The sequence below is a fragment of the Centroberyx gerrardi genome, chromosome 13, assembly GCF_048128805.1.
Source record: "Centroberyx gerrardi isolate f3 chromosome 13, fCenGer3.hap1.cur.20231027, whole genome shotgun sequence".
NCBI classification, from domain to species: Eukaryota; Metazoa; Chordata; class Actinopteri; order Beryciformes; family Berycidae; genus Centroberyx; species Centroberyx gerrardi.
This window is the reverse complement of record NC_136009.1, coordinates 25,085,879-25,104,199: the sequence shown is the minus strand read 5'-3', so window position 1 is coordinate 25,104,199 and position 18,321 is coordinate 25,085,879. Positions and strand designations below refer to the sequence as shown.

The 18,321-nt window shown below is 41.0% G+C and overlaps 1 protein-coding gene across 1 annotated transcript; it reads right to left on the bottom strand.

Annotated features, from left to right (window-relative positions):
• Positions 1 to 4,208: 4,208 nt before the first annotated feature.
• On the bottom strand, positions 4,209 to 15,467 carry LOC144542159 (sodium- and chloride-dependent betaine transporter-like). The gene is made up of 14 exons (XM_078287884.1): positions 15,311 to 15,467; positions 15,001 to 15,135; positions 14,362 to 14,499; positions 14,030 to 14,117; positions 13,764 to 13,896; positions 13,419 to 13,553; positions 9,597 to 9,700; positions 9,228 to 9,352; positions 9,024 to 9,136; positions 8,577 to 8,714; positions 8,386 to 8,488; positions 5,851 to 5,951; positions 4,868 to 5,038; positions 4,209 to 4,307 (listed from the first exon to the last, which is right to left on the bottom strand). The coding sequence occupies exons 1-14, from the start codon at positions 15,465 to 15,467 to the stop codon at positions 4,209 to 4,211; spliced, it is 1,740 nt and encodes a 579-aa protein (XP_078144010.1).
• Positions 15,468 to 18,321: the final 2,854 nt, after the last annotated feature.

Here is an 18,321-nt window from a genome sequence, read left to right as displayed (position 1 = left end):
CCAGGCTTCAAAAAGGGAAAAAAATGTCTAGAAATGTTCTCCATACAGCTTGTGCAGGCTAAACCAAGTCTTCTGACGCCATGTAAGTGATCTGTTAGTGGAGTAAGTTTTATAAATTATTTAATACAAATCGAGTCTTCCTCCATTGTATTCAGCTTCCACGTTCCCGAACCTCGGGAGATCATGCGGCGGCTGTTGGGGGGCGGGCTAGCATTGCTGGATGTAGTGCTGCTGTGGAAAGTGGGGATCTTGGTGGGCAGTTTGGTGGGTTGTACTGCGGGCCCACTGCCGCTCAAACTGACATCTTGGCAGCAGGTCTTTCATGCCCTCCACTTGGGGTCCGAATAGAGCCCTGGGGTCCATTTCACCATTAAGCATTGCGGAGCTCACTCTCCTTAAAAAATTTGGCCTGGTAAGCAAGGCCTGGAGCAATCCCAGAGTACTGAGAGCACATGCAGCTTGGCCCAGGCAGGCGTAGGTTCACCATAACAGGGTTTAAATGGCAGTAGTGGCTTTCCCCCACGTCCTGAAACAGGAGAGAGAGAACGAGCCACGCTCTCCTTGACTGATGGCATAGCAACATACCTGCATTCGGCAGCCTGGTCTAGCCAGATGCTTGCTACTGTCACATTCTGTGCATTTGATAGTGGCTTCACAGGATTTTGCTTGATGAGTTGTAGTTGTAGTGGCACAACAGTGAAAACATATGAAGTTTTCCTTTAGGAACTTTTTGCGCTCATCCAGGATAATTTTCCTGAACCCCCTGCATTTCTTCAAGGGATGGGGTTTGTTATGAATGGGGCACTGCCTGTCTGGGCCCTCTGATGCTCTCTCTGTCTTCATGGACTGGATGGATGTTTCCTCATCTGAAAAGCTTGTTTTATGCACCGAGACAGGTGTTTTGAATTGACCAAATTTCTCTTTCTTGTGTTGGGGCATGAATAGATGAGGGATGTTGAAGCTTGGATCATTCCTTTCCTCTGCTTCTCTGCACACAAACTCCTTGAAGAAGGAAAAGGGAGGAAAGGCCACACCAAAGTCTCGTTTGAATTTGGAACCTTGAGATGTCTAACGATCCTGAAGGTAGAAGGGCAGTTTCTCGACAATAGGCTGCACACCTCTAACTGTGTCAAGATAGGCTAGGCCTGGTAGAAAACCATCTAGTTTTGCAGCCTCCAGCTCATGCAGTAGATCTGCTAGCTCTTGAAGCTTTTTGCTCTCTTTAGACTGGATTCTTGGAAATACCTCTATTTTTGAGGGCTCTCTCGAAAGCCTCTGGAGAACCATATGTTTTATCCAGTCTTGTTCAGATCAATTTTAAGCCAAGCATGGGCTGCCTAATGTTTACTGACTTAATTTTGAGGGCAAGCTCGCTAAACTCCTTGCCAAGCCACTTGATCAGTAAGTCCATTTATTCACTGGGAGTGAGTCTCAGACATTCTATTGTATTGACAAAAGAAGACTTCCAACCTTTGTAATGTTCAGGCAAGTCATTGAACTTTGTAAGCCCAGAAGACACAATCTGGCTGTGTGTGAGGAATCGGGCAAGGTCTGATATAGAATTAGTCGAATCAGTTACAGTGCGGACTCTTTGTGGTGACTGGCTAGTGGTGAGAGGGATATACTGCTTTTCATTACCTCTCTGGTACATCGGCGTGGCATCTAGGTGGGTGTTTCTATAATGGTGGGTGTCTTCTCTAAAGTTGGATGGCCTGCTGGTCGGTAGGTCCTGAGTTGACACTTCATGCTTTACTGCTGTAACAGGTGAAGTTGGTCTCTGTGACTGAGAAGGAGGGATACCGTTTCCCTCTCCATGGTTGTGCTGGCTGAAGATATTTGAATGTGTGGTGACATAATCGTCCTGGAAGGGGTAGGTAGTCAATGTCCTGGATATTCGTAGCCTCCATTCCAGCTGCAGCAGCCTCCAATATGACAGCCTCAGCATGGGCTGCCTCAGCTTCTCTCTCAAGATTTAATGCATCAAGTGTGGCATCAAGTTTTGCTTTTTGGATTTTAATATCTATCTCCCTTTGTGAATAGGCCAGCTTTGCTCTAGCTGCCTCAGCCTTGGCTCTTGCTCTTGATGCAGCTAAACTCGTGCTTGAACTTGCTGTTGAGCATGACCTTCTAGAGTGGATGGAGTGAGAGGAAACTGTTGACTCTTTTTCAATACCATCCTGAATCTTCTGGTCCACAGTAGCTTCTTCAGCTTGATTCTTTTGTTCCATGATGATAGGCATTAACTGTGTGACTCGTCTTCTACTTTCCCATTCAAAGTCCATGGTGAGTGGCCATCTTTTTACTATGTTGTCCTCGCTCAGTGTGGTTGCTATCAACGTGTACTCAGCTATACAGCTAGCTTAACACTCCCGCAACCAATTCTCCAAGGAACAGACAGGTGTTGTAGTTGGCAGATTTAATTAGGGAAAAGTGTAAAACTGTGGATACAGAAGCAAAAGAAATGACACTAGTAAGTATAAGGTAAGTATCACTCGATAAACATATATTCTGTACATACACATCATGGTATATCAACTAAAGGGTAAAAATGTAACTGAGATACAGCATGTATTACATAAATCAAAATGTCATTATATTTCTATTACAAATACCAACATAAAAATGTCACCAGACAGGTAAGTCATCGAAAAACTCACAGATGATGCCGTACTGTGGGCTATTGGCTTAGATGGCAGTAGATGGTGACCAGCATCAACCTCATGGTCTGCTTTTGAGTAGGAAAAATGGTAACTGACTCATTTCCTGTTTAACAATTACAACTTGAACTAAATTACACAAAACAACCACTAGGAGGCAGCAAAGGCCACAACAATACTGACTCCACCACAGAAATGTTGTACAGAAACGGTGTACAGTCAGTGCTGAAGATTGCGAAATGAGTGCACAATTTAATGAAAGAGGTAAACTATGGGCCATCCAACAGATTAATTGCATATTATGCCATCAATTACGGTCTACAAATGGTTTGAGCTTCTTTGAGAAAGGAGAATAGTGCACTGATGTAAGATCAAACATTACAACCAAAACCAAATTATTTAAATCACATAAAATGTCTGTCCTCTTCATGTGGTGAATTTTAGACTTAAACACCAATCAACTGCATATTACTAGAACAATTGACTTACTTCTTTATTAATAACATGTAGCATATGAATTTACACATTTCTGCATTATCAGAAACTCTTGAAAATCAATTGAAAATAGTGCGCTCTATGGAAAATTAGAATGCCCTGTTCCTCTTAAGGATTATACAAGCAGATGCAGATTTACACTGGATTTCATATAGCCTCCACTATACTGTACTTCAATGAAAACAGATTTATTTTTCATTAAATTTAAAAAAAATGTTTTTACATAGCAGTCAACCGGAGTTCTCTGTCACTAAAAAGCCTGAATATGCTTTAGCTTAAAGGGCTAATACAGCAGGCCCTGAGCTCCACAGTGGAACGGCGTAGAAGCCTTCTCCAAAACAAACAAAGTTGCTGGGGACCTGCGTGCAAACGTGAGCTTTTCAACAGTTAGAGTGGCGATTTCAGCTAAATAACGGTGTAAATGTCGGCCTTTTCAAGTCACTTTGGGATCAGTTGGCTTCTGGAGACTTGAATTACGCCAGACAAGCATGGAGCCATTTTATGGTTATTTTTTTAACCGTGAAGTCAGGTCCCAGCAACTTCAGTTGTTTTGGAGAAGGCTTCTACGCCGTTCCGCTGTGGAGCTCAGGGCGCTGTATGGACTAACAAACTTCACCCGAGTTTCAGCTTGCATGGGGGTGAGTAGATAATGATTGAATTTTCATTTTTGGGTGAACTATTCCTTTAACTCATTAATAAATCATGTATTTCACTTGGAATTTTTCTTAGCAACTAATGCTTGAGTGATATGTTGGAGATGAGGCGATTCTCTGTAAGACTATAGCTACCACTCTACAGCAGCAGTCTTTGCGGTTTGTCTTCACTTTTCATTTCACAATTTATTATACACAATTAATAACTTCCACAGTCTCTCTTTCTTAAAACACCCAGCCCTTAATTTGAATATAAACAAAGGGTAGCCCCCCCCCACCAAGTCAACACATGGAATTAGAGATGTTTTTCATACTACAGTGACAGAGCTATTAAGCCACTGACTGACACTAGGTTTGCATAATTTAAAACAAATGGATGTTACTCCAAGCTGCCACTGTATGACTACTGCAGAGACGTCATTTCCACGCCCGCCTCAGCTTCTTCTGTTTTCCTCCTCAGCCAGGCTGGATCATTTACAGGGCGACAGAGGACGGACAAACGCTGGTGGAGGAAAAAACTTGGTGAGTCAGTTTGATCTCCTACTGCTTTTAGTGATTAGGAGCTCCTTATTTATACATTATGTTGGCTTTCACTTTGGATGACACTACTACTACTACTACTACTAATCTCAGGCTACATTCAGGCTCATAAGGGGTCAGAAGGTCAGAGATGTAACCTGGGGTAAGACCTTGTTAACCCAAAATAGTGAGATCTTAAAATCAATTCTAAAATTAAGAGGAAGAATATAATGATAGAATGTAATGATATGATAGCCAGCATTATATTGAGAATGGCACACACACAAACAGTGACTATAACAGTGGATATATCATTGACCACGCCAGGCTGGGGTTCAAATCCCAGCTCTCAGAATGCTGTGGCCTTTTCCTCTTTCCTCTGTTTGCCTCTTAATGTGGAAATACCTCTCCTTCTGTTTTCAGCTTGCTCTTAAGGTGGATTGCCCACTCACTCACTCACACGCAGGCTGCTCACCAGCACTATCACTATAAGGGTTCACTAAAAAAAAATGCTCTTGTAGACAGAAATGGTTTGATACTGACCTGTCTCAAGGTGCCTTTTACAAAACAGATCCGTCCAATCCCATACAGCGGCACCATGATCATAGACGAGAGTCCCACGGTCCAGCCAAGTGCATATGCCCAGTCAGGGTAAATGTATGAGCGGTTAATCCTGAGTTGTTTGTAGTTCACCAAGTAGAGGATAAAGGAAGTCTAAAAAGGTGTGGGGAGTGTCAGATTACCACAGTCATAGAACATGTTTTTTAAATGAAAAATTTGAACATTTTTTACAAACATGTCTGGTCAGAAATGGAGGTAATTTGACAGACATCAACATTTAGCCCCTGTAAATACATTAAACATGGAGTCAGAAAATGTTCCTGCTGCATTCTTATCTCTTATTCAGTCTTAAAGAACGAATTAGCACTAAATCAAATTCTTGAGCTGTAAACATGGTTATATGGCTTTTATATAGTGAATAGCATCAATCCTGTACTTTAATTTTTCAAATTAAGTCTTGTATTTCTAGGGGCAGAAAACCGTTGATGGGGTGAAACGTCTGGCCACACCTCAATCAGTGATGTCAAGGCAGGTATTTCACCTTTAGCATTGTGAGATAGTTTGCGATCAGAAAATGAGAGATTCTGGATACCGCCCCCTTTCAGTCTAACGTGAAAATGAATGAGTATCAAATGATCGCCTTTAATGTGTAACGCTAATTTTGACTATTTTGCTTTTGTCAGTTCCTCTATTATGCCTTTCTTTCCAAAAACCATGGTTTTTAGCACAAAAAATTTTTTTATTCAACAATGTGTTCAAATATGTAATAACTTTGGCATATGTCATTTCTACTCACATTATTTCCCCCATTTTAAGAACAGAACAATTGGCAAATGAGATCAAAAACCCCATTCATTTTCGCTATAGGAGAAAAAAAATGGATCCGAGTAATGATGACAACATTTTAGAGGACTATACTATGAAGGAGAGAGAGATGATCAGGCTCCAGAAATTGGCTGACTCACCAGTGAGAACAGAGGAGAGAAATACCTCCAGCACAGACGGAAGAAAAGACATGGTCGCTGCCCTGTCATCTCCTCAATGACGTCAGAAAAACGATCAACACCTGTCAGTGAAACAGATTGTCCAAGTTCACATTTGTGTTTGGGACAGTTACTTTTTAAAAATAATAATGTAAAAAGTAACTAATTACAGTTACTCTTTATTAAAATTAACTCATTAGGGTACTTTTGCATTACTCACATCTAGTTACCACAAAAAAGTAATCTGAGCACTCCTTTGTAATACGTTTCTTTCAACAATGAGTATCTGTAGTTCCTTCTTTCCAGGTTTAGAAAGAGTGTTTATCTGGGATCAATGACAGTCCCCTGACATACTGTCTACTATGTCTGCCACAATCTGAGCAAAACAATTGAGTGTGACAAAACAAAGTTCAAAGACTGTTTTGGTCTGCAAAACTCCCCTAACATTTTTTGATAGACCTATGCATCATCAGCATGACTGAACAAAGTAAAGCAGGAAAAGATCAGTGACTACAATGCCAATACAGTTACAGAAGGCCTGAATAGCTGCAATGCATTTTACATTTTCATATTTTTGGCATTTAGCTGTCATTCTTATACAGTACAACGTAGAACGACTTACAATTTTCCTACATTTACAAGCAGCCAATAGCAAGCACCAACATCTGAACCACAGTGTCCTGACAATATAGATCCAACAAAATATTCCTGTGACCTTAGATGACGATGCATTATCGAGAAGTGCGAGGAAAGGAAATAGGAGCTGAGGAGCGGGGTAGAAAGGGTGTTTTTTACCATGGCGCAGCCGAGGGCATCATGCTGCGCATTCAGGTCATGCATTCAGTCAGTCAGTCAGTCAGTCAGTCAATCAGTCAGTCAGTCAGTCAGGTAACGTTTAGTGAGATGGCCTCTAGAGGGCATCTTTGACTAAGAGATGGCCTCTCGCCTATGGGGTATTGATCCCGTCATCAGCATCGGGCTTCCGGGGTTTTAGCCGGGAGTGTTTTTTGACTAGTCCCGAGTCTCTTGACAGAGGAAACAAATCTAGGCTATATCCAGGAGGTCATTGGGCCAGAACGCATGGGTATGCCGTTAAAATAATTAGAAAAAATAAAATAAAAACAGTAAAACATTGGATACAGTAAAGGAATAAAACAAAGGTAAGAGCAAGCAGTACAATTGTAATCAGGGGAAGGAACTAAACCATACATATACAGAAACCAGAGAAGCCATACACAACATGATATTTAAAGGACATTTTGTTTAAATATGCTGTAAGAAGATTAAAAGAATGTACTAAGTGAACAGAAAAAATAGAATACATTAAGATGTTAAAAAGGCCTTTTTATAAAAATATGTTTTTAAAAGAGATTTAAAAGAAGAAACTGTATTGGCTAACCTAAGACCCTCAGGCAGGCTATTCCAAAGCCTCGCTGCTCTGATAGTAAAAGCTCGATCACCCTTTGTGACCAACCTGGACCTCGGTACCACCAGTCAGGCTGCCTCTGAGGATCTCAGGTTACGCCGTGGCACATATGGGGTTAGGAGCTCAGAAATGTAGCTGGGAGCCAGACTGCGTAGGGCCTTAAAGGATATCAATAAAATCTTAAAATCAATTCTAAAACTGACAGGAAGCCAGTGAAGTGCAGCTAAAATCGGTGTGATATGTTCATATCTTTTTGAACCAGTAATCAGCCTTGCAGCAGCATTTTGGACCATCTGCAGCCGATTTAGAGAGCTATGGCTGAGTCCGGAATATAATGAGTTGCAGTAATCTAATTTGGTTGCCACAAAGGCATTTACAACTCGTTTTAGATCAGCATGGGAAAGAAATGACCTTATTTCGATATGTTTCTCAGCTGAATAAAACATGATTGGACAATCCTTGTAATTTGGTCCTTAAAACACAGGTCAGAATCAAATAACACACCCAGGTTCTTAGCCACCGGTTTCACATTGGCTGATAGAGTTCTGAGTTTGTCCTTTAAAAGGCCTATCTGATTTGGAGGGCCAAATAGGGCAATCTCTGATTTGTCTGCATTCAGCTGCAGAAGGTTTTGGGACATCCAGCACTGAATGTCAGTTAGGCAGGCCTGAAGGTAAGCTAGACTGCTAAAACTGGAAGATTTGAGTGGGAGATACAGCTGGGTATCATCAGCATAACAGTGGAAGAAGATATTTTGATTACAAATGACCTGACCCAAGGGGAGCATATAGATTGAAAATAGCAAGGGGCCTTTCAAAGCCTGTGTTAGGCTCCAAAGGGGTGGTGGCTTACAAATTGAAATGGGTTTAAATGGGTTGCCAAGACCTCAATATTAAGTAGTTGTCAAATAATTATTTTGCTTGCATGAGAATTTGTTGGTAAAACAGGTCCCCAGAAACAGGATTTGAAAACCATTGATGAGGATGTAGAATGAAGGAGTAACCTCATAACAGTAAATAGAGTTGAAAACAAATGTGAAAAAACTTGGGAATCCAATGACATCATGTAAAAAGTGAAAGCCTTTTGCTTACCAAATATCCAGCCCACAGTCACATGTTCAAATATAGCCATGAAATCCAGAATAGCTCGACTGCAGCCGTAATATTCAATGAGCTGAAATATGTAGACTCCTCCCTATAGCATGCAGGAGAAACATTTCAATAAGGGAAATTTCCTATGTGAGAAAAGTTAATTCACATATTTCTGATTATATGATATTCACCTCAGAGACCAGGGACAGTTGTATGAGGAAGGTGGATACACAGATGAGGAGGACAAAGATCTCATGCCTTCCTCGTGTGCGAAACAGCTTAGGAAACAAGTCGCTCACTGAGGTGACTAAACACTCCACGGACACAAACTGGAGGCAAAATGAAATGAGCAAATGCTTTAAATTGTATTCACTTGTAATGCACTCATTGATTATTAATGAAAGACAGAGTAGGGGTTAAATCATTTTAAATGTATCATTGGGCGGCCACCCAGTCACTAATGGGTGCCCTATGCAGGACACCAGATTTTAGTCCTGGGATAGTGGCAGCACAGTGGCACCAAAATGTGATGCCAGTACAGTGGCAGGACACCAAAATTTGGTGCCAGGACACTAAATTTAAGTGGCAGGGCAATGGTTTAACCCTTTCTCAAGATACACTACAACAAATAGCATTACATGTGTGTCAACACTGAGTAGAATAAGCATCAGGAAAAAGCAGACAGTCCAGAATTGAGGCAATGGCATCATGGCTGTTGCCTGAGGGTATGCGATGAAGGCCAAACCTGGACCTGTGTAACAAAAACATACAAGGAGAGATTGCTTTTTCAACAAATACAACTGGATTTAAATTTATTACATGCAGTGATGGTGTGACTATACCTGACTCAGCCACCATGTCAATGGGAACACCCTGTTTCTGAGCCATGAATCCAAGTACAGAGAAGACTACAAATCCAGCAACAAAACTGGTCCCACTGTTCAGCAGACAGAGCCAAAAGCAATCCCTAGAGTGATTATACCAAAAATATGTGGTCAGCATTTCAGTATTCAAGTTTGCTCTTCTATTTTGATTCATAACTGAGATCAGTTATGGGCTGTAAGATTATGAAGTGAGACCAATATTATTGACATTTAGAGAAAAGGTTGACAAACTGTACTTACAATGTGAAAATATGTATGTAAAACTGTAACAAGACAAACTTCATTTTTCTCATAAAAAACAATTATGATAAACTTACTCAAACTTACTTGTAACAGTTGTTGTTGCGCTCATTATAGCTTCCCAAAACGATCAGAGCTCCTGCACCCACGCTATAGGAGAAGAATATTTGGGATCCTGCTTCCATCCAAACCTATGTTGTCACAAAAAATAAAAATTGACAAGTTAACAAGTCCAGATTTTGTACAGTCTCACAGCACATTCATGGTAATGATGTATCCACCTAATTCAAATGCTTGTAAACAACTGTGAACCAGGCAAGGACCTTGATCTATGTACCTGATAGTCTGACTTATGACTGTGGACCTTGGCAATGGGAACTAGCTCTTGGAACATGATGGAACATAAACTATCTGGGGCAGAAGGAACCAGAGCTTGTGAGTGAGGGTGAGAAGTACAAACTAGATGTTGTTGGGTTCACCTTTATGCACAGTCCGGCTCTGGAACCAAACTCCTCTATAGGGGGTGATGTCTCCTACTCAGGAATTGTCCAGGGTGAGAGACGCTGAGCGGACTGGGGAATACTCATGAGTCCCCGGCTGTGTCTTGGTGGACCACTGAGTTGCCTCAATGCAAGTAAAAGTTGCATTGGTAGCAGTTCAGAAAACTCCACCTACCGACACCAATCCTGTTGCGAGACTTCAGTGCTCATGTTGGCAGTGACTGGGAAACTTGGAAGGGCATGACTGGGAAGAAAGGCTTTCCAGAAAACTCCACATACCGACACCAATCCTGTTGCGAGACTTCAGTGCTCATGTTGGCAGTGACTGGGAAACTTGGAAGGGCATGACTGGGAAGAAAGGCTTTCCTGATCTGGACCTGAGCAGTGCAACAATGTTTTATTGGAGTTCTGTGCTAGACATTGATTGTCCGTCACAAACACCATGTTCTAACATAAAGAGCTTCATAAGTGCACATGGTACCAGTGCACTTTTGGCCAAAGGTTGATGACCGATTTGTAGTTGTTTCATCAGACCTGAGGCCATATGTTCTGGACACTCAGGTGAACAGAGGGGCTGAACTGTCACCTGGTAAACTCAACCATGGGAATGGGGTGTGCTGGGAATACCTGGTGAAAGATTCTGTACAGAACAATTTCAACTTTCATCTCCAAACAAGCCTCCCATGTATCCCGAAGGAGGTTGGGCACATGGAGTTGAAATGGACCCTGTTCAAAACCTCTGTCATGGAACTGGCTGCTAGTAGCTCCGGCCAAAAGATGGTCAGTGTCTGTCATGGTTGCAATCCAAGAACTCACTGGTGATCACCAGCAGTGATGGAGGCTGTCAAACTGAAGAAGGAGGCCATTCAGACCGGCTTGGCACAAAGGCCTTCTGATTGAGCAGAGAGTTACCGGCAAGCCAAAAAGCTTCTGTAGTTACAGACATGAAAATCCAGTGTGGAAGCATTTTGGACAGGCTATGGAGAATGACTTTTGGGCAGCCTCAAAGAGATTCTAGAAAACCACTTTGTGACTCAGGAGGGGAGGGCAGGACATAGCTCAGGCTGTTCTCAGCAGGGGCAGGGAAATGCTGAACTTGACTGGGGACACTGTAGGAAGGATGGAGCACTTTGAGGAACTCCTAAACCCAACAGACATGTCCTCCGTTCAGGAGGCAGTGCTCCATCTCCTTGTTAGAGGAGCCCATCTCCTTGTTAGAGGTCACTGTGGTAGTTGGAAAGCTCCTCAGTGGCAAGGTGTGAGGAGTAGACAAGATCTGACCTGAAATGCTGAAGGCTCTGGATATTGTTAGGGTGTTGTGATTGACACATCTCTTCAAGATTGCGTCGATTTCAGGAACAGTGCCTTTGGGGTGAGTGAAAGCTGGTAGGTCAATGGTGTTATCAAGTGAGCATCCCTCATTACAGATGTTTTGTTGAATTAGACCCGCCGCACCTCGAGAAGGTTGAACAATAAGTTCAATTCTGTGTTGGAGTGTTTTTATAACCATAGCAAACCATAACCAACCATAACCACTGAGATTCAGTAGTTGCCTAGCTACATATACTTAACATAGCATTTACATAGAATTGTAAATTTGAACATAGAACTGGTTCATTGTGTAAACCAATTGATCCCCTTTTACTTCATCAGCTCTTGACTGTCTTAAACGATGCTAATTAATAGCACTTTGTTCCACCAATGTTGGACCTATGCCAGACTGAAATAAGTAAAAAAAAAACAGGAAAAGACCATATGCAACGAGGACAGAATTTAAGAGGGATTATTAAGATTTGTCAAAACAAGGCGAATCCAAGGCACTCTTCATATGATTAAAAAGCTTTAATCAAAGGCTAGTTCATAGTAGAACAAATAAAATCAAGCCAACATGTTTCGGCCACACACAGCCTTCGTCAGGGCATAGCAATGAAAGCAGTTCACCTTACATACCATATATAAGATAGGTTGACATTAGTCTAATAACAGTCAGCTGGTGAGGTAGTAAGGCAATTACCAGGTAAGGCCATCAATATTGACCTATCACCACCAGAGGTCAGTGTATACATCTATCTATGAACAAACATACATGTCATGTCAACACATACACACACAATATATAAATCAGATAAGTCTATAAAAAAGAAACCGTGTCAATAGAGTCATTCAGACCAGGAAACACCATAGCCTGGAGCTTATGGATCCAGCGGCTCTCTTTTTGGTTGAGTGTTCTTTGTCTATCCCCTCTTCTAGAGGTTAAAGGGACATGATCTATACCGATAGCTGTAAAAAAGACAGAGTCACCATTGTGAATGTCCTTAAAATGTTTAGCAATAGCATAATCACAATTACCAGTTTTTACAGCATATTTATGTTCAGCCAATCGGTCCTGTAGACGTCGTTTAGTGCGTCCCACATAAAAAGCGTCACACAAAGAACAGGAAAGTAGGTAGATAACATATGTAGTCTTACAGTTAATAAAATGCCTAGTGGTATATAACTGTTGTGTTACTGGGTGAGTAAACCCTTTTGATTTGACTACTATGTCACATTGTTTACAATGGCCACACTTATAGATACCATTGGGCACTCTAGGTAGCCATGTGACTTGTTCCTTGCCAGATAGGTGACTGTGCACCAGTCTATCACCGAGGGTAGGAGCCCTCCTAAAAGAAAATACTGGCGGGTCTAGAAAAACCTCACTTAAGGTCTCATCACACTGGATGAGACCCCAATTCCTTTTGATTATGTTACGTATAGTGTAAGCCTCGGTACTATAACGGGTAGAGAAAAAAACTCGATCACTTTTTACAGTCATGGGCTTCCTAGTTAAAAGGGAATGGCGTTCAAGAGAGCTAGCCTTAGAGAGAGCTGTATCTAGAACACTGGGAGAATACCCATGTTCCCTGAAGCGACTATACATTTCACCACTCTTTTCCTTAAAGTCACTATCATTATCGCAAATTCTGCGCAGCCTTTGAAGTTGTCCAAAGGGAATGTTCTTAATCAATGTATCCGGATGAAAACTCGTAGCATGGAGTATGGTATTTTTATGTGCGTTCTTTCTAAAGATCGAGGTATGAAGATAACCATTACCATCTTTGCTGATTTCAAGATCTAGAAAATTAATTTTGTCTTTATTATATTCCAAAGAAAGCTTCACATTAGTGTTAGCATTGTTAAGGTAACTATGAAAAGACAACAAATCATCTTCAGTACCATTCCACCACATAATGATGTCATCTATATAACGTGCCCACCAAATAATATTATCTTTAAATACATTGCGAGAATGGAACACAAAATCCTCCTCCCATTTGCCCATAAACAAGCCCGCATAAGACGGACTAAAAATATTAAGATATTTGTTTACTAGGCAAATACTATAATTGAGGTAACATAAACAGCCTACCTCAGGGTCAGCCAGGCGGTTCAAGTCTGGATACAGGTAGAACTTAATCCCTTCCCAAGCTCCAGGTAGAGTCAGCCCCCTGATTAGGAGTACCAGGAGCATCACATAGGGGAAAGTGGCTGTAAAATACACTACCTAAAAAGGAAAACAGGATATATTAGGATATGCAACTATGCCTAAATTATTTGAGATGATCTGTTATAACAAATTACACAAACAGGTTGATGAAATGCCTAATTTTGGGAGGTCACTGATGAAAATGGTAATGCACCTGCAGTATGGTATGTTGCAGATTCCTAATGTATGGTAAATCTCGCCCTTTTACATAAAATATTACCACAGCACCTTTCCTGAAGATCTGACACCTTTCCAGATGGCGAAGTAGCAGAGCACCCAGCTGGCCAGAAGACACAAAGCCAGCTCCCATCTGACACTGCCCAGCTCCTCAATGCCTCCAGAGATGGCCAGCGCCCGCCGTCTGAGGTAAGAGGAAATGTAAGAGGTAGACAAAAGGTGAGTTAGAGAAATGTGACATAAACTCCCGAGAAAGGGATTTCTTCATCTGATATTGGAAAAAGTGATTGGTTGTGCTTGGATTGATTTAAACTCACTCCCAAAACTCAGTAGCAGCGGAGGTGGTGTTGGTCAACACAGTTAGATTTGCAGCCAGACTCTGTGAGTGAGGATCCACACAATTAGCTGTTTTTTTGGGATCAAAATGAACAAGATGTTACAGGGAAAATCACAGATGTAAGAGAAATAACTCTAGATTAATTATAATATAAAAAATAGTGTATTATATCTGGCCATCAGCAATTTATTGTTGATGTCTGTTGATAACTGTTTAATTTAGAGTGATTATATTGGAAATTTTTTACAGAATATCTACGTTTCCCTGAATGAGTCGGTCAGCCATATAGTATTAACACGTTCTAAGCCTTACCTGTGTTCCAGGTGTTTCCACAGCTGGCCCAGGGGAGCTGGGAACTGAAGGAGAATATCATGTAGAAGATGGCCCAGGCTTGGACTACAATATAGCTGAAACTATAGAGTCTGATCAGCAGCTGTCCATATCCAATTCCTAAGGAATTACAGATGTAGATTAAATGTTCAATATTCGATTATACATTGATCAATGTTCAAAACTTTGGTCCTTCAAAACGCAAGTCATAAATCAGTCACTTACCGTAAAATTTCTATTTATTATTTTTCTCATTATTGATTGCAACTTGTCTTTCTCTTTTTATAGACTTCTCTAAGGCCTTTGATACTGTTGATCACAATACTTTAATTGGACGTCTTACAGCTATTGGTTTTTCTGAACATGCAGTTGGATGGATTGCAAACTATCTCACAGACAGAACCCAGGCTATTCAGTTAGAGGGTGCTACCTCGGAGGTACTGCAAGTCCACAAGGGGGTCCCACAAGGTTCGGTTTTGGGCCCAATATTATTTACTATATACATAAATTGCCTTGGACAGAATATTCCAAACGCAGCCTTTCATTTCTACGCAGATGACACTGTCATTTACTGCTTTGCACCCACTCCTGCTAAGGCTTTTCGTATCTTCATCTACTCACCTTGTGCTAGTGGACAAATTTTCCTCCAACAGGTAACAACTCCCTCTTGGGTGTACTGACCAATCCCAATGTCCAACAGGAACAGAGGTATCCCACAGACCACAGCTAACACACCATAGGGCACCAGAAAGGCCCCTGGGTACAAAAACAGACATGTACAAGATAAGGAATAATCAAATAAATGATTAACTGTAGGTTCACACTCACCCCTCTTTAATTCAGAAGAAACCCAGTGCACCCACTGCAATACACTCCTGCTGATCAAAACATACCACTTTGCATTCCTTAATTATGATTTTGTATTATTCACCTCCACCATTCTTGTAGCAGAGGTATGGGAATCTCCACACATTGCCCAGACCAACCACATTTCCTGCAACAACCAGAATATATTCTGTTTTACTAGCCCACTGTCCTCTGTCTTCAATCCTTCTCTCTTTTTTGACCTTCCTTCTTTCTCTGTTCATCTTGAGATCTGGAGGACTAACACTGTAGTGCAGGTAATCCACAAATTTTTGTTCCTTTTTTTATGTCAACATTTCATAATTTGACTAAATTGACTACTCAGCCCAACCAACATCCTGGTATCAACATGGAGATACTGGACGAACCAGATCTGGATCCGGCCTATCCAAGGAGGAGGAGAACGCTCAACAGTGAAATGATGGATGAAGTGAATCTTTTTCCAATCTCTTTTTTTTTTTACTGGAATCTTTGGACCATTACAAAGAAATGAAGGAATACTAAGGTACTGTCTCTAAGCCCAAGCTAAAATGCTTGAATAAAATAGCAGGCAAATGTACCGCCAAGGCATCTTTCCCTTTAATATTATTATATAAGATGAAGAATTTCTGTACTTTTTGTAGGCTGTAAATCACATGACAGAAGAACATAGACTGGAATTTCAACTATACAGAGCATAATATGTATCAATTTGAACATGATGTCCTGATGATCCTGAAAATCACATATTCAACAGTATCAAAAACAACTGTAAATATTACACAGAAGAACATTTTAATACGAAGGTCAAGTTGGAAGGTAACATAACACTTATACAGTAGACACCTTTATTCAAATCTTCATAAAATCAGAGAATATCTGAATTAATTCAAGAAACAATTCAATGTAATAGCAATATCAGAGACTTGGTATAGCCTAAATTCAGAGAAGGGTGTGGATTTTGACTTAGAGGGATATGAGCTGAATTAAATTAATAGTATTAGTAAAAAAAAAAAGAGAGGGTGTGGCCCTTTATGTGGATAGAGCCTTTAACTGCAAACTAGTGGACTGCATGACAACAGTCATTGATGAGGTGATGGAATGTATTGCCATAGAAATTGCCATGGTGAAAACCCAAAATATAATAATAGAACTATGAAAGAAATCACAAAAGCTATAGATAATAGGAAATGCATGTGAGGGACGTTTATAGAAACTTAAAAATGCTTTTGACACTATTGATCATGGAATAATACTTAAGAAGCTAGAAGGTTAGAGGGATAGTCCATAACTGGTAGAGAAGTTATTTAGAAAATGGACAACAATACGTGCAAATTGCTGATTGTGAACACTGAGTATAAGAATGTTATTGTGGAGTCCCATCAGCATTGGGTCCAAAATTGTTTATCTTGTACATCAATGATATTTGTAGAGTATCGAAGATTTAACATTTCGTTTTATTTGCAGATTATACAAACTTATTTTGTTCTGGGGAGAAGCAGCTCTTGAATATGTTATGGATGAAATGATTCAATTTAAGAGGTGATTTGATATAAATAAGTTATCACTGAATTTGAGCAAAAATACATTTATGTTATTTGGTAGCTGATAAAATGATGCTCAAATAAAAATGTCCATAAATAATGCACAAATTAAAAGAGTATTTTCAAATCAATTTTTGGGTGTGACAGTAGACCACAAACTTTGTTTGTTTAAAGATCAATATGCACGTACCACATTCAAGCATATGTGCATTTCAGTCTGTGGGGTAACTTCTGTAGGGGATGATTTGAAAAGCTGTACAAACATTGTTAGATTTAAGAGGATATACAAAGAAAGGATGTTTGGATAATACAGACTTAAAGATTAAAGGGATAGTTCACCCAAAAATTAAAATCTGGTCATTATCTACTCATCCTCATGCCAGTACAAAATTGGATGAGTGTTTTTTCTTCATACGACTTACCAGGAGCTCGCCAGGCTCACTGCTGGAGAAGCTTTCTTCCAAACAACTGCAGTAAACGGAGGCCAGTCCAGGCTTCAAAAAGGGAAAAAAATGTCTAGAAATGTTCTCCATACAGCTTGTGCAGGCTAAACCAAGTCTTCTGACGCCATGTAAGTGATCTGTTAGTGGAGTAAGTTTTATAAATTATTTAATACAAATCGAGTCTTCCTCCATTGTATTCAGCTTCCACGTTCCCGAACCTCGGGAGATCATGCGGCGGCTGTTGGGGGGCGGGCTAGCATTGCTGGATGTAGTGCTGCTGTGGAAAGTGGGGATCTTGGTGGGCAGTTTGGTGGGTTGTACTGCGGGCCCACTGCCGCTCAAACTGACATCTTGGCAGCAGGGCTTTCATGCCCTCCACTTGGGGTCCGAATAGAGCCCTGGGGTCCATTTCACCATTAAGCATTGCGGAGCTCACTCTCCTTAAAAAATTTGGCCTGGTAAGCAAGGCCTGGAGCAATCCCAGAGTACTGAGAGCACATGCAGCTTGGCCCAGGCAGGCGTAGGTTCACCATAACAGGGTTTAAATGGCAGTAGTGGCTTTCCCCCACGTCCTGAAACAGGAGAGAGAGAACGAGCCACGCTCTCCTTGACTGATGGCATAGCAACATACCTGCATTCGGCAGCCTGGTCTAGCCAGATGCTTGCTACTGTCACATTCTGTGCATTTGATAGTGGCTTCACAGGATTTTGCTTGATGAGTTGTAGTTGTAGTGGCACAACAGTGAAAACATATGAAGTTTTCCTTTAGGAACTTTTTGCGCTCATCCAGGATAATTTTCCTGAACCCCCTGCATTTCTTCAAGGGATGGGGTTTGTTATGAATGGGGCACTGCCTGTCTGGGCCCTCTGATGCTCTCTCTGTCTTCATGGACTGGATGGATGTTTCCTCATCTGAAAAGCTTGTTTTATGCACCGAGACAGGTGTTTTGAATTGACCAAATTTCTCTTTCTTGTGTCGGGGCATGAATAGATGAGGGATGTTGAAGCTTGGATCATTCCTTTCCTCTGCTTCTCTGCACACAAACTCCTTGAAGAAGGAAAAGGGAGGAAAGGCCACACCAAAGTCTCGTTTGAATTTGGAACCTTGAGAT

What these genes read in the sequence shown, in the direction of transcription:
- LOC144542159 (XM_078287884.1), bottom strand. Translation starts at nt 15,467, where the DNA reads ATGAACAGAGAAAGAAGGAAGGTCAAAAAAGAGAGAAGGATTGAAGAC. An exon ending in CGCAACAACAACTGTTACAA is followed by an intron (nt 9,353 to 9,596) that starts GTAAGTTTGAGT and finishes TAATCACTCTAG; the next exon opens with GGATTGCTTTTGGCTCTGTC. An exon ending in AACTGTCCCTGGTCTCTGAG is followed by an intron (nt 8,489 to 8,576) that starts GTGAATATCATA and finishes TGCATGCTATAG; the next exon opens with GGAGGAGTCTACATATTTCA.